The sequence below is a fragment of the Myripristis murdjan genome, chromosome 22 (genome assembly GCF_902150065.1).
Source record: "Myripristis murdjan chromosome 22, fMyrMur1.1, whole genome shotgun sequence".
NCBI lineage: Eukaryota > Metazoa > Chordata > Actinopteri > Holocentriformes > Holocentridae > Myripristis > Myripristis murdjan.
This window is the reverse complement of record NC_044001.1, coordinates 14,863,557-14,878,642: the sequence shown is the minus strand read 5'-3', so window position 1 is coordinate 14,878,642 and position 15,086 is coordinate 14,863,557. Positions and strand designations below refer to the sequence as shown.

At 40.2% G+C, this 15,086-nt stretch overlaps 1 protein-coding gene across 1 annotated transcript in view; it reads right to left on the bottom strand.

The window, feature by feature from the left end:
* The window catches only part of LOC115354040 (uncharacterized), a 222,895-nt gene that overhangs the window by 71,855 nt on the left and 135,954 nt on the right, over positions 1-15,086 (bottom strand). Inside the window, exon 3 of the mRNA XM_030044194.1 lies at positions 1,770-1,823. Within this exon, the coding sequence (XP_029900054.1) occupies positions 1,770-1,823 (54 nt within the window). The remainder of the gene's footprint in view (positions 1-1,769; positions 1,824-15,086) is intronic.

Below are 15,086 nucleotides of genomic sequence, written 5' to 3'. Positions count from 1 at the left end.
CTTAAAAATATGATCCCTAATTTTATAAACTGTGTTTTCAGATTGTTGCTTTCTCAAACTCCAAGATAATAACCTAGAGGCTTTAGAGCCAGGTCATAGTATCTCTGTTTTTTAGCTTCTTCCCCCAGGCCACACGGATCCTGAACTCTTTATAACAAAACACTTTATCACAAAACACTTTATAACTGATCACATCAACACATATCACCTGCCTGCAGTATCAGACAGCTTAGCACCTTACTACCCCCTGCTGTCTGACACTCTCACCCCCACTCCCGAACGGACTGCAACTGTTACACTACACACTACACTACTGATAGATAGCAACACGCAAAGACTGGAGGGGAAAGGCCGGATCAAGTCGGACAGTTCCTGAATCCCAGTACCGGGCGTCAGGTTCTGCCACTGGGTTCATGGTGTCATGCTGACCCTGAACCTCCGTCGGAGCGAGTTGCTCTTCAGTGTATCGGCAGCTCAAATGGATGTGGGTCAGTGCCTTCACGTTCCCATCCACCCATTCATTTTCTATTTCCTTTCTTACTTCTATTTATTACTAATGCACACTTATGTTCATAATTGTAATTGTATATTCTATATTGTATATAGGATTGTATATAGGAGTGTATATATATTCTTTCTATCTTTATTTCTTTTTATCCATTTTACTTGCACAGTGCTGGAGTTGTCACAATTGCATTTCACTGCTACTGTACTTGTACATCAGGCATGTGACAAATAAAACTTGAACTTGAACTTGTAAATCCAAGCTTTTCTCTACTTCATCACTGTAAATCTTATCTCTCTCTTGTTTAAATGGTCTCATTTGAAGGAGTAAGTGTGAGTCCTTATTTTTACTGTGTTGTACTTCTTACAGCTTCTACTTCTTAAGATCTAGAAGCTGTTTTTGTAGGTCTGATAGTTTTTGAGATTTCATCTTTCCAGCACATGCAGTTTCTTAAATAATTTTTCCCCACACGACAGCTTTGGCTGCATCCCATAGTATTACAGGGTTTACATTTCCATTATCATTATCATTCAGACATGTTTGTAATTCATTCCTTAAACCCACTGTTATTCAGCATATTTATATTATATAGCCTCCATGTTGTTGATTTTGGTGTGCTAACTAAATGTAATTTTAAATTCATAGTAGAGGGGTCTGATATTTCTCTTGAGCTTATCTCACATTCTTTTAGCCTGTGCCTTTCAGATTTTTGCATAAAAACATAATCAGTCCTTGAATAAACATTATGATGATTTGAAAAAAACTTGTACCATCTATCCAGACAGTGAAAATCTCTCCATACATCAATTTTTATTAGACCATCTTTCTGTGGTGGTGGTTTTCCTGTTTTGATTAGTTATATCAAGACTTTGATTAAGAATTATATTAAAATCACCAGCACAAATAAGAACTCCATCAGACTGGAATGCTAGTAGATCAATTTTTTTTTTTTTTTTTTTTTTTTGGTAGAACACCCTGTTGCTGTCTGGAGGTGCATAAACATTAAGAGGAAACATGAAGAAGAGTCAAATAAGTATTTTACACCCGAAGCCGTCCAGAGTTTTAGTTTCATTTTAAGGCCAGAATGGATAGGAATTAGCATGCAGCACCTGCAGGCTAATCCCTGTCTCACCTCTGTTTCTGAGTTTTACTGCAGACATGAGGGATGCAACAACAACCAAATGCTGCTGGTGAAAAGAGGAAGGCAGGTGAAAAACTCATGCTAACACGTTTTTATTTAAATGCTTTTGTGGGAAACACTTACTTGTTTCACTGTCAAATCCACCAAGTAATGAAAAGATCTTTCCTGATATAACAGCTGAAATGAAGCACAAGCACACAGTGGAAATATTGGATTAATGCATGTTGTCATGTTTTTGTTGGCTGATTCTCTCTAATAATGGGAAGAACAAGATTTCCCTGTTGGTTTTTGCTGGACACTCACACAGACTGTGTGTCTCTCTATTCTGTTAATATAGACACCCAAATGAAAGCCAAGACGCTCTGTAGCACGCACGCACGCACGCACGCACGCACGCACGCACGCACGCACGCACGCACGCACACACACACACACACACAATGAACAGGAAGGTGTAACCCTTCATAACCTTGCATATGTGTTGATAAGGAACTTGGAACAAATGCAGCGCAGGTTACTGACAACAAATCAAATAAAAATACTCACCAAAACCCAGCGAAAAAAACAGAGGAACGACAGCCATCACCATAGCCAGCACAAAAACGTAACCCCAAAGTCTGTCTGTTTAAAAACAAGGCTTAGTCAGTGCTAAAAATGTGTTACCTTACCTATGAACCAAATCAAGTTTTGCTTTTCAACACTCAAATAACACACTAAAGTAGAGTAAAACACTGACATTACATAAATTATGATTTATACTTACATGTGATTTTTTTTCATTCATTACTGTTTTAAATGCACAGAAAAGCAACACAACTATTACTGGTACTGCTTTGAGTATCCTGGAAAGCTATTAATTACAGCTACACTGGATACTGTGGATGAGTGAAGTGTTTGAGTAAAGCCACTAATTTCAGCACTTTAACTGTCACAAGTTCAAAACCTAAAACTAAATACTTCCATAAAATATCTTGATCTACTCCCTCTTCATTTTTCTTTGGATAAAATGATTGTGTTTCCACCTGCTGATCTTTTCCATGTCCTGTTGTTAGTTTTTCCCCAGAGACAGAGACCAAGGCAGGTGAAAAACTCCTGTTAACATGTTTTTATTTCAGTGCTTTTATGGGAAACACTTACCTGATTCATTGTCACTGTCAAATTCAAAGAATAAAAAGATCTTTCGTGTTATAAAAGCTGAAATGAAGCACAAGAACACAGTGGAAATATTTCATTAATGCATGTTGTCATGTTTTTGTTTGTCTGCCAACAGCTTCGCACACACACACACACACACACACACACACACACACACACACACACACACACACATACACACACACACGCACACAAAATGATCAATCACCAGGGAAGTGTAACTCTTCATAAGCTTGCATATGTTTTAATTAGGAACTTGGAACAAAAGGAGCTCAGGTAACTTGTAACAAATCAAATAAAAATACTCACCAAAAAAAACAACCAGAAGAACTGCAGCCACCACACCAACTGCCACAGTAATGTAAAGCTGCTGTCTGTCTGTTTAAAAACAAGGCTTAGTCAGTGCTAAAAATGTGTTAGTCTTCCTTCAAAGTCAAGTCACAATTCACAAACCAGATTACCACTGGAAAATAGATCAATACCACCAAACAGCAATCCTACATGTGTGTGCTGACAAAATGTTAAACTCTTCATTTTACTGTGCAGAGTAAACTACAGACCTTCGTAGAATAAATTCTTCCATGGTTCACTCTCTTCCTCACTAACTGGGTTCTTCATTTGGCAGAAGAAATTTTCAACATGGTAATCATCCTCGGTGATGTCCATCAGTTTACTTGACTCAGTCCAGTCTCCTGTATCTCGCCTCCAGCTGTAGGTGATTGGTTCAGCCTCTGGGATCTCTCCATTGCAGCTCAGAGCGCAGGGCGGTAAGGAAGGAGAACAAGACAGTGGCTCCAGTGCCACCGTGGGCTTTGAGACTTTCTCTGTTGGTGGAGAAAACAGATTTCCTTCTTCTTTAGTCTCTCTTACAGAAGTACCAATAACTTGGAAACCTCACATACTGAATAAATCTAAAATAGCTACAAGTATTGGCATTATTGGTAAAATCAGACCCTGATAAAACAACAGAACTAGTGTTAATTTTTATTACACAGTGTTATACCCTTTTATTAGCTATAGTAACATTGCTTGGCCAAGTACCCACAGGACAAAACATCTGACATTTTACCATTTACAGAAGAGATGAGAATTGTTAGCCATGCAGGCTGCATGAAGATCATTCTACTATTTATCAGGCCAACTCTACAAATTGCTACAAACGCCTGGGTCTGTTGTAAACATATTGTACCCTCCATTATTCAGCACTACTTCAATCCATCATTCTAATAACAGCTGTTGGGTTTAAGTCCCGAATGTTTAAATGTCAACCCCGATTCTTTTTTGTTTGGTTTGGAAGAAGTTGGATTTTGAATGTAGCTGAGTTTCAGTGAGGGGAAAAAGTAATAAAATGTTTCATGAAATAGGAACGTAAGTGCTCCTGGTTGACTGCTTTCAAATATCCCCACAATTTCCCCACATGACATGCAACCGGACAGTTCATAATGTGAATACACTAAAAGCTAGATAACACAGTCTGCACTAACTTCCTGGCTACAGCAGGTTGGTCACTAATGTTCTCTTTCTCTGTACACACACATCTCCTCCTGTGTGAGAGTAAATGTGAGAGTATGTAGCAGGACTTTGCTGAAAATATGCATCTGTGTACAATAAACCCACCCTGGGTAGACTGTGCACTGATGGAGAAACCAAAGCCTTTTAGTAAATCAGAGGCTAAACATGCTGCGTCTGATAGAAACACAGGTTTCACTGCTGATGTTTCCAGTTGCTATGATGTGTCGGGAACAGAGCAGCCAAGAAACACCTGTAGACAAACGCCTATCATATCATGGCCTCTGTATTGTTCTGCATACAGCATCACAAGGTTGTTGGCAATACCCAGCCCTAACGGTGACTGACTGGACTAATCTGACGTCTTCAGATCCCAACAACACCCCTGATTCTAACTATTCAGCTAGCAGCTGTTATCAGCTTTGTTTACCCACTTAGAACAGCTCATTCTCAGTTCAGGTTCTTATAGAGGCCCTGCATTTCTACCTGCCTTGTTAACCCTGTCCAGTGTCCAACGGACCTTTACACACACTTTTTGTTGGAATAGTCACAATTTATGTCATAATTAGGAGTCAAAGCAGCAAAGGTAATGGAGCCCTCTTATGGTTGTTTGGATTATTTTGGCTTTCTTGTTTTGCAAAACTTTGCAACTGGGTTGAAAATTTCACCCACAACTCAGGAAAACAAAATTATACTAACTGGGCCAAATGGTGATGCTATCATATTTACTTTTTGGCCCATAAGTGCTGAACTGTACATGGTAGCAACACATTTTTTCCCAGGATTTCCAGGGTCAAGATTGCATCTCTTAATTTCAGTCTCCCCCACATCCACCTGAGTAGATTTCCTGCTATTTTGCATTTTGTCTAAAACAATTTTCCTCCCTGATCCTCCGACACATTTAGTCAGAGTTTTGAGAATCAATAAAGTTTCCCTACAGTCTCTGCTTAGAATTTGGAGGCAAGATGAATTTTACAAAACGTGCAGTAACTCATGAACGCATTCAGATATCAACCTGAAATTGAGATATCTGGTCAGGAGTGTTCACTGAGCGTATGCGTCCAAGGATGTTGTGTTGCATCCTTAGGGGGTGCCACTAATGGAAAAAGTTTCAACCTTAATTTGTCAACAAGTGGAAACAAACATGGAAGAATACATTCATATTCAAATTCCTCTAAATTTCGCATTTAGTTGAAGACTGTTTAATTTGCCTAGACTCCGTTGCTGCTTGTGGTTATATTTATCATTTTAATTGTCGCTCCAACTCAAATAATTCTGACAAACATAATTTACAACTAAAACTTAGACAGACAGCTTGCTATAAAGGCTAATATAAATTTGTTGAAAGTTAAAATATTTAAGTCTGGAAGTGAGTCTACAGTTTGCAACAGGAGAAAAAAACATCATAGAAAATGTTTTTGTACACAGCCTCAACTAAAAGCCTTTAAGTAGATGAAAGACAAAAAAGTCTCAGACCCTAAACTCATAAACTTTCCAAACGGCTAATCCTGCATTTGTGTGCTGACAAGATCTTAAACCTTTATTATTATGTTACTCTATTACTGTGCAGAGTAAACTACATACCTGGGGAGAACACATTCTTCCATGGTTCACTCTCTTCCACACTAACTGGGTTCTTCATTTGGCAGAAGAAATTTTCAACATGGTAATCATCCTCGGTGATGTTCATCAGTTTACTCGACTCAGTCCAGTCTCCTGTATTTGGCCTCCAGCTGTAGGTGATTGGTTCAGCCTCTGGGATCCCTCCATTGCAGCTCAATTTGCAAAGAGATGAGGTGGAAGAACAAAACAGTGGCTCAACTGTCACCGTGGGCTTTGGGACTTTCTCTGTTGGTGAAGAAAACAGATTTCCTTCTTTAGTCTCTCTCACAGAGGTACCAATAACTTGGAAACCTCACATACTGTATAAATCTAAAATAGCTACAAGTACTGGTATAATTGGTAAAATCAGACCCTGATAAACAACAAAACTTTTCAAAATTGCATAACTCTGTGGTGTACCCTTTTATTAGCTATAGTAACACTGCTCACCTAATCTCATGGAGATTAAGACGTTGCTGTATCTATCCCCTTCCTGTAAAACAATGATTATCTCTAATAATGGGAAGAACAAGACTTCCCTGTTCTTCTTACATTGAAAACCTGAAAGTAATCCTACACCGCTGATGATATCCCACTTATGTTTCAACCAACTGGATTAAATTATCACTTGGAATGCACAAGTTGCATTGTAATCACAGAACATGAATGGAGTAGAGCGGTCATGGGACTGTTTCTGTGGTAATTTGGTTGGTAAAATCCTAACTAATAAAATAATAACTAATAAAACTAATAAAATCCTAAACCCTAGGCTAATAACGAACTAAAATGCCTTACACTAATCTATAAACTATGCTTAGCCTAATAACGATATGAACATTGTCAGTCACATAGCTGGACCTTTCTTCAACACAGTAAAGAACAAGAACACACATGACTAAAATACTACATACTTACTGATCACAATAACCTTGTACGTCTCGCTCTGGAGTTGGCCATTTAACTCCAAAGAATACACTCCACTGTAGATAAGAGTCAAATCGTCGATCTCCAAACGAGCAGTTGTTCTATCCAGGGTTGTGTGACCCTGAAATGCTCCGTAGTACTCCACACTTCCTAATTTTTCGATCCATTCCACCACCATGTTGCGATTATGTTTCCACAGGATGCTTTTCAGGGGCTTGGACTCAGCAGGAATGGGTGACTCCAATATGAGTTTACCTCCATCTGCAAGGTATACTTGTTTCTCTGCACCTGCAAAGAGAGAGCAGTTTGTCAGTCCAGGTTAAAATGAGCACATGACACTTTTCAAATGGCAGGCTTTCAGTTTTCCCCATTACTTTTATTGAAAAAACTTATAGGCTGGGTAGTAGCTAAAAAAAAACATTATTAAAAAACATTACATTAAAAGACTTTTATTATAAGTAGTTTGATTTAGATATGAAGACACAAGAAAATAAAACATGTTATTTTTTGGCAATTATTGTAAAATTGTGCATATTATGGCCTCAAACATTAGGCAGCAAGGTCACTGATGTTGAAGGGGTTATTATCGATCAGGGTTTCCCAACTGTTTCCATGCCGGGATCCACATGTAGGAGTATTATTTGTCCCGAGACCCACCGCTTACTTTAAATAATAATAAAGCTGTCAAAAAGTAGTTACACTTTCAAAGCACCTACATCAGTCATGAGGGTGAAATCTACATTTGTCTTACGTTCAGGACATTGTCTTAAATTCAGTGCTGACCTCTATCAAATGTTGGATTATATTTGGTTATTACAGGTCATTTAAAATGATTCATGTGAAAACCATCAGTACTGACATATTTTGCTTTAAACCTAAATATGTATATATAAAAAACAGCACTTCTCTTTTCATAAACAATGCATAGGCTCCAAAAAATAAGTGCAAATAAAATAAAATTTTGTCAAACAGGCCTAACAGTTGTTTTTTGTTAAATTCAATCTCTAACTCAGATTATAATCTCATGAACAAAACATAAAACCATGAGCTAGTCAGTTTAGGCTGATAGTGTTTGCATTCTGCACAGGACATCATGGACAACAATGCATTCAAGGGGCAAGACAAATTGTGCCACCTAGTGGTTATATGCCTACATTGCATGATTTAAAACTTCCCTCCACAGAGTTTTTCACCTGCTGCACCAACAGCATCTCTGTTGCCTACCATGTGATAATGCAGTTGGTTATGCAGGCCTTGGAATTACAAACAGCGTGTGCTATATGACAACTGAGTGCTGAATTCATGTTTAACTGGACTGCTTTAAAAATTAAAGGATTCTTATTATGGATTGAAATTGGCAATGTGCATAAAAAACCCACAAGAGTGCAATGCTGCCTAACACTGCCTCTGGTTTAATTAAGCACTCACTTTGACAATTATTCAAATGACTGAACTCCTTTAGTACAAAATTCTGTGCGGTTGCTGCCTGTTCGAGGGATGTGCGGCCGTGCGTATTTATAGTATCTTGTATTTCACCAATTTAGTTAATTCTCCACCTTATTCTTTTTAAAATTTTAAGGCACATATTTTTCTATTTTGTATTTCTTTCTATTTTCTTATAAATTAACTCTTCTCTTGAGAATTGAGCAACTGCAACTGACCCAATTTCCCCTTGGGGATCAGTAAAGTGTTCCTGATTTCTGATTATTTAAATGTTTTTTCTCAAACTATTTCACACCTTGCTTTTCCCTTCAGTCATGAAAATTAACATTGATTTATAGCATATGGGTTGCGAGTGGGTGAAAAAAAAAGTCTCAGCTGAGTTGATTAAATACTTGCGGCGATCTCCCCGCAGCAGAAACCACGACTGCGTCTCCACATTAAGAGAGAGGCTGTGAGTATTTATGGACAAGACGCAGTGGTGTAACTTCACTGATTATTTAATAATCCAAAACGCCAACAGGAACGGTCAGGATCTATCATCATCATAGCGGTCTCACAACTTATTTCAGGAGCTCAAAGTTTAACTCTGTTTTCCATGGAGAGTTTCCACTGTTGTGTCAAGTTTTGAACTACAGTTTTTAACACCTACCTGAGCTGTGTGTATGTGTGTGTGTGTGTGTGTGCTACAGAGCCTCTTGGCTTTCATTTGGGTGTCTATATTAACAGAAAAGAGCAGACACAGTCTGTGTGAGCAGAGTGTCTCAGATGCAGCTCGGGCCTCATTGCACTGCAGGAGTTTTAACGTGGAGCCGATATTCCCTGCGTTAAGTCACTTGGTTCTCAGCAAAATAGCCAAGGGAAATTATCTGCTGATAGTCATATTGACAGTATACCTGCAATATTACACTAATATCTATCTGTAAAACATGTCACAGACATAAAAAATCTAATTTTCTACAACCTGTTTTAGCAATTGCATGAAAGACAGAAAGTGAAGGCTATGCCTGTGTGGGGTTTCGGGGATGCTGAACTCTTTTGCTACGACCTTCTGTTTTGGAGATAAAAAAAAAAAAAAAAACTACATTGGCCATTATCAAAGACAAACTCAGTGTAAAAAGCATTGCAGCAGTGCTGTCTGTGTGAACACACACACACACACACACACACACACACACACACACACACATACACACACATACACATACACACACACACACACACACACACACACACACACACACACATCCTGCATTATACACTATATTACCAAAAGTATTCGCTCACCCATTCAAATGATCAGAATCAGGTGTCCTAATCACTTGGCCTGGCCACAGGTGTATAAAATCAAGCACTCAGGCATGCAGACTGTGAAACAAGACATTTGTGAAAGAATGGGCCGCTCTCAGGAGCTCAGTGAATTCCAGCGTGGAACTGTCATAGGATGCCACCTGTGCAACAAATCCAGTCGTGAAATTTCCTCGCTCCTAAATATTCCACAGTCAACTGTCAGCTCTATTATAACAAAATGGAAGCGTTTGGGAACAACAGCAACTCAGCCACGAAGTGGTAGGCCACGTAAAGTGACGGAGAGGGGTCAGCGGATGCTGAAGCGCATAGTGCAAAGAGGTCGCCGACTTTCTGCACAGTCAATTGCTACAGAGCTACAAACTTCATGTGACCTTCAGATTAGCCCAAGTACAGTACGCAGAGAGCTTCATGGAATGGGTTTCCATGGCCGAGCAGCTGCAGCCAAGCCACACATCACCAAGTGCAATGCAAAGCGTCGGATGCAATGGTGTAAGGCACGCCGCCACTGGCCTCTAGAGCAGTGGAGACGCGTTCTCTGGAGTGATGAATCACGCTTTTCCATCTGGCAATCTGATGGACGAGTCTGGGTTTGGAGGTTGCCAGGAGAACGGTACATTTCAGACTGCATTGTGCCGACTGTGAAATTTGGTGGAGGAGGAATTATGGTGTGGGGCTGTTTTTCAGGAGCTGGGCTTGGCCCCTTAGTTCCAGTGAAAGGAACTTTGAATGCTTCAGGATACCAAAACATTTTGGACAATTCCATGCTCCCAACCTTGTGGGAACAGTTTGGAGCGGGCCCCTTCCTCTTCCAACATGACTGTGCACCAGTGCACAAAGCAAGGTCCATAAAGACATGGATGACAGAGTCTGGTGTGGATGAACTTGACTGGCCTGCACAGAGTCCTGACCTGAACCCGATAGAACACCTTTGGGATGAATTAGAGCGGAGACTGAGAGCCAGGCCTTCTCGACCAACATCAGTGTGTGACCTCACCAATGCGCTTTTGGAAGAATGGTCAAAAATTCCTATAAACACTCTCCTCAACCTTGTGGACAGTCTTCCCAGAAGAGTTGAAGCTGTAATAGCTGCAAAAGGTGGACCGACATCATATTGAACTCTATTATATATATATATATATATATATATATATATATATATATATATATATGGGTTAGGAATGGGATGGCACTTCAGTTCATAGTATGAGTAAAGGCAGGTGAGCGAATACTTTTGGTAATATAGTGTATGTATTTGCATTTGCCTTTCCACTTTCAGGCTTGGTTACTGTTACCGCCACTTGTTTTGTTTAATATCTGTCAATACCAAAAGCTAAAATAATAATAATAATAATAATAGATTGCTGTCCCATCTACACTTCCTCATTTTAAAATCGGACTCAAATGAATTTGTAATTGAATGGCCCTGCATGATTTTCAATATTTTTCCATTCTAGCATTGCCACTTTTACTGGAGGAAGGGTTGCCAGGTGTACGATAATTATCGTATGTGTACAATAATTTGGCCCTCTGTACGATGTTTTTTTTTTTGTTCGTTTGTTTTTTAACCCTGAAGGCATCTATCCCCATGTCACATGTTTCCAGCCAATCGTGCTTTGCTGAGCGTGAACGAGCATGACTGTCTGAATGGTCAGTGCGCCCACCCCACGAGACGCTCACTGTCAGGTCAGGTCCTGACAGAGCCCGTCTACGACAAGCCTTGCCACTCTCCATTAACCCCCATTGTATCGAACTTGGCTGCAGTACCACCATAATTCCACTGGGGGTGATCGCGGGCGAGTGCAGAATGTATGGGGCTCTATGGAGCTAGAAGGCTAAATTTGTCTCTTACAACTGTTTATGGATGGAAAATCACAAATACTGTTGTAGTTTCTGAAAGTTCAATATGGATTATAGGTTAAAAGTGAAATTAGCGAGAACTTATATCCTTTCAGTTTCCTACAGTTTGGGCTGTTGTTGGCCGTAACACGCTAGCATTTGCTAATGAATGCTGATTGGTCAGTGACGAACTTGCAGCTGTTTATGACCAGGGATCCCACTTCATGGCACCTGAAGACGTATACAGAGAATGTCTAATATAGCGTAGACGGTAGGGCTGTAGTCTGTTAGTCGACTGGTCGATTTATTGGTCGATACGTTCTTGGTCGACCAAAATCTGATTGGTCGATTATTTGCCGTGTTAATTTTATCAGGAGTAAAGCACTAAGTGCTGATGGGGCTGTTTTCAGAACACCGTGTTTCACAGGTAACAGTCTGTCTTCAGAACACCCCCCTTGTTTTTACAATTTTAGATTAGCCCAACCCACTGGCGGAGATAGATAGGTAGGCCGGTATGCTCTGAATTGAAGAAAAAATGAGGTCTGGTTTTCCGACTATTTACTTAATTAAGAACGTTTAATGAACATTTAGTCCTCTACCCTGTCAAAGACGTCGTCAATGTCGCAGCATTTTACCAAAATAGATGGAAAAAAAAAAGTCGAATGCAAACTTTGCAAACAACAGTTTGCGTATCACAGCTCAACAACCAACATGGCATATCACCTAAAACGGTAAGCTAACATGTCTGCGTTAGGTTGCTCAGTCAGTTTTGAGTATCAGAATTGGCATATTTCAAAGTTTTAGTCTAATCGTTTTATAACTGCAGGCGCACACACCCGCGACGACGGCAACTTGACATAAACGGAAATCATAGGCTATGATATTGAGTAGGTGCACGTGATGCAACGCTGTCAGAGCCGACCGTCTCCAGTGTGTCATTCACATACCTGCCAACATTTGAGTAGTAAAATCAGGGAGATTTTTGTGGTGGGGAGCAGCAAAAGATGTGCGGGGATATTAGTGCCTGCCGAGCCGGTTAAGATTTACAACACTTCCAGGTTTTTAATAATTAGTCAGTAAACTCGGCATTGTCTGACACAGGCTGGAAAATGTGCACTTTTATTTACAGTTAAACATTTCGTTGTGTTACAGCTTCTGTTAAACTAACAGAGCTGCGGCGGCTTTCGGTCTGAGCTTTCAAAATAAAACCTTTGTTATTGTGCGTTTCTCATTATTATTAAACAAAGTTGGGGCTTGTAAATTACAGGAGATTCCCAGGAGAAAAGACAAAACGGGAGGGCGGCAGGAGATGAGAAACCTGGGAAAAACGGGAGTGTTGGCAGCTATGGCCAGATACTGCGACAAATACCCCCCACAATCTGACTTGTTTCCTTCACTGTAAAATCAGGAGATTAGCGGGAGAGATTACTGACCGGGAGCATTGCGGGAGATAGGGTTAAAAATTGGGAGTCTCCCGCGTGAATCGGGAGAGTTGGCAAGTATGATCATTCAGTGCAAAAATAATTAGGTCAAAAACGATTTAATATACTGCAAGGACTTGTTGTTTATGTTTATTTATAATTCACTTAGGCGAGAAGGCTAGCAGGCAGGCTACTGTCCAGTTAGCCGATCTAAAAATAGTATTTTTTTTTTTTTTTTTTTTTGTATTCCTGCCCCGATTAGTCGACTTTTGGTCGAAATTTCAGCACTTTAGTCGAACAAGATTTTCTCTGGTTGACTACAGCCCTAGTAGACGGGCTCTAGCCAAACTGTCTCAAGTGTCTCCGTCTGGTCTCCATAGATGTGCTCTGGAAATTGCCCTAAAGCAGCACCTCTCGCGATAGGAAACGTGTGACGTCATCACGCCTTTTGAACGGCTTTTTAGAACAGATAGGTGAACTTTCAGCTGAGTGTATTTTTCTTCTTCTCCCTGTATTAGAGATTCTCTGCCTGTGCACAGTACAGCTTGGCTCGGTCCCAATTCAAAGGTTGTACGCTACCTAGGTCGTATTTGTAGGCTGCTTACGTCACGGCGGCGTGACAAGTGCTGTCCCAATTCAATTTTACTGCACGGGGTCCTGCAAATGCAGCCGACAGATCCAGACTATTTTTGATTAATTTGCAGGATACACCTCCACGATGCTTCGCGGCTGACATTACAGCCTATTTCTCAGGGTACCTTTCGGTCCAGTTGAATTTCTGGATCAGCCATCGTTGCTGGAATTATGAAGCATGTTTTAGACCGTCTTAATGTTTATATCATGACGTTCTGATAAGTTTTCATGCCTATAATTACCACCATAGATTTGGTTTAGCTGTTAACTGTATCCGAACAACGCCTGTAAATGCAAGTTTAGTTAGATGAGTTAGATAGGCATTTTGCATGATGTTTCCATAGCAACCATCAGCGCATCAGGTATGTTACAATGTAGCCATGTGTACAGTTACTTTAATTGGGATAGTCTGTTGCAACTGAGGTGGGGTGTAACAATTATCTTAATTTTCTGCATCTTCACGAAGACAAATTAAAATAAAATACATAAAACTACAGAATCAATGTTGTCCATCTTGAGAGCGTTGAAGCTGCTTATCGTTTTGTTTCATGCACAGGTGTTCACTGACATAGATATCTATAATAAAGGCTAGATGTCTTACAGCGGAGTCTGTAACGTCATCACCGGGCGGCCATCTTGCCACAGGCAAGCTCTCTGTCGGAATCTATGGTACCTGAGGGAAGGTGAGTGATCTGCACAAAGGTAAATACTCTTATCTCGCTGAAATCTTGACGGATTTACAAACGGTTTGGTTTCTTACAAACATTATTAACGTGGCTACAATTCTGGATGTTTGACTGGAAGTGTAACATAATTATTAATTAAATGCAGTATTATAACTACACCTCTGACGTTTATAACAAACCACACCGTTTGAAAATCGGTAGAAAATTGAGCAAGTTCTGATTATTAAAAAGTACATGCACCACTACTACAATGTTATGGGTGAGCGAGCTGACTGTGGCAAGATAGCCGCCATGTGCGGACGTGCGACTCCATTGGCCGGCAGCACCCACGAGACATCTAGCCTTTATTATAGATATCTACACTACTCACAAAAAGTTAGGGATATTCGGCTTTCGGGTGAAATTTCAGGATGAACCTAAAATGCATTATAACCTTTACAGGTGAACTTAATGTGACCTTCTGTAAACTTTTGAATGCACATGTCCAACTGTTCAATGTTTCAGTACTTTTTGCACAAGTTGCTGTTCTCTAACAAGGAGTTTAACGGCAAAATTCACATCAGGTGTTTGATGCTCCAGCTCATCGAGGTCGTATCATTAGGGAACGGCTGCTGGAGACTGGGGTACCTCAAATGGAGTGGCCTGCACTTTCTCAGACCTGAATCCCATAGAAAACCTATGGGATCAGCTGAGTCGCCGTGTAGAGGCTCGGAGCTCTGTACTCCAGAACCTCAATGACCTGAGGGCCGCCCTTCAAGAAGAGTGGGATGCCATGCCTCAGCAGACAATAAGTCGACTTGTGAACAGCATGAGACGTCGCTGTCAAGCTGTAATTGATGCTCAAGGGACAATGACAAGTTATTGACACTGACATTTTTTGTTGTGGTATATCCACCACTGTTGTTGGCTTTTGTTTCAAGAAA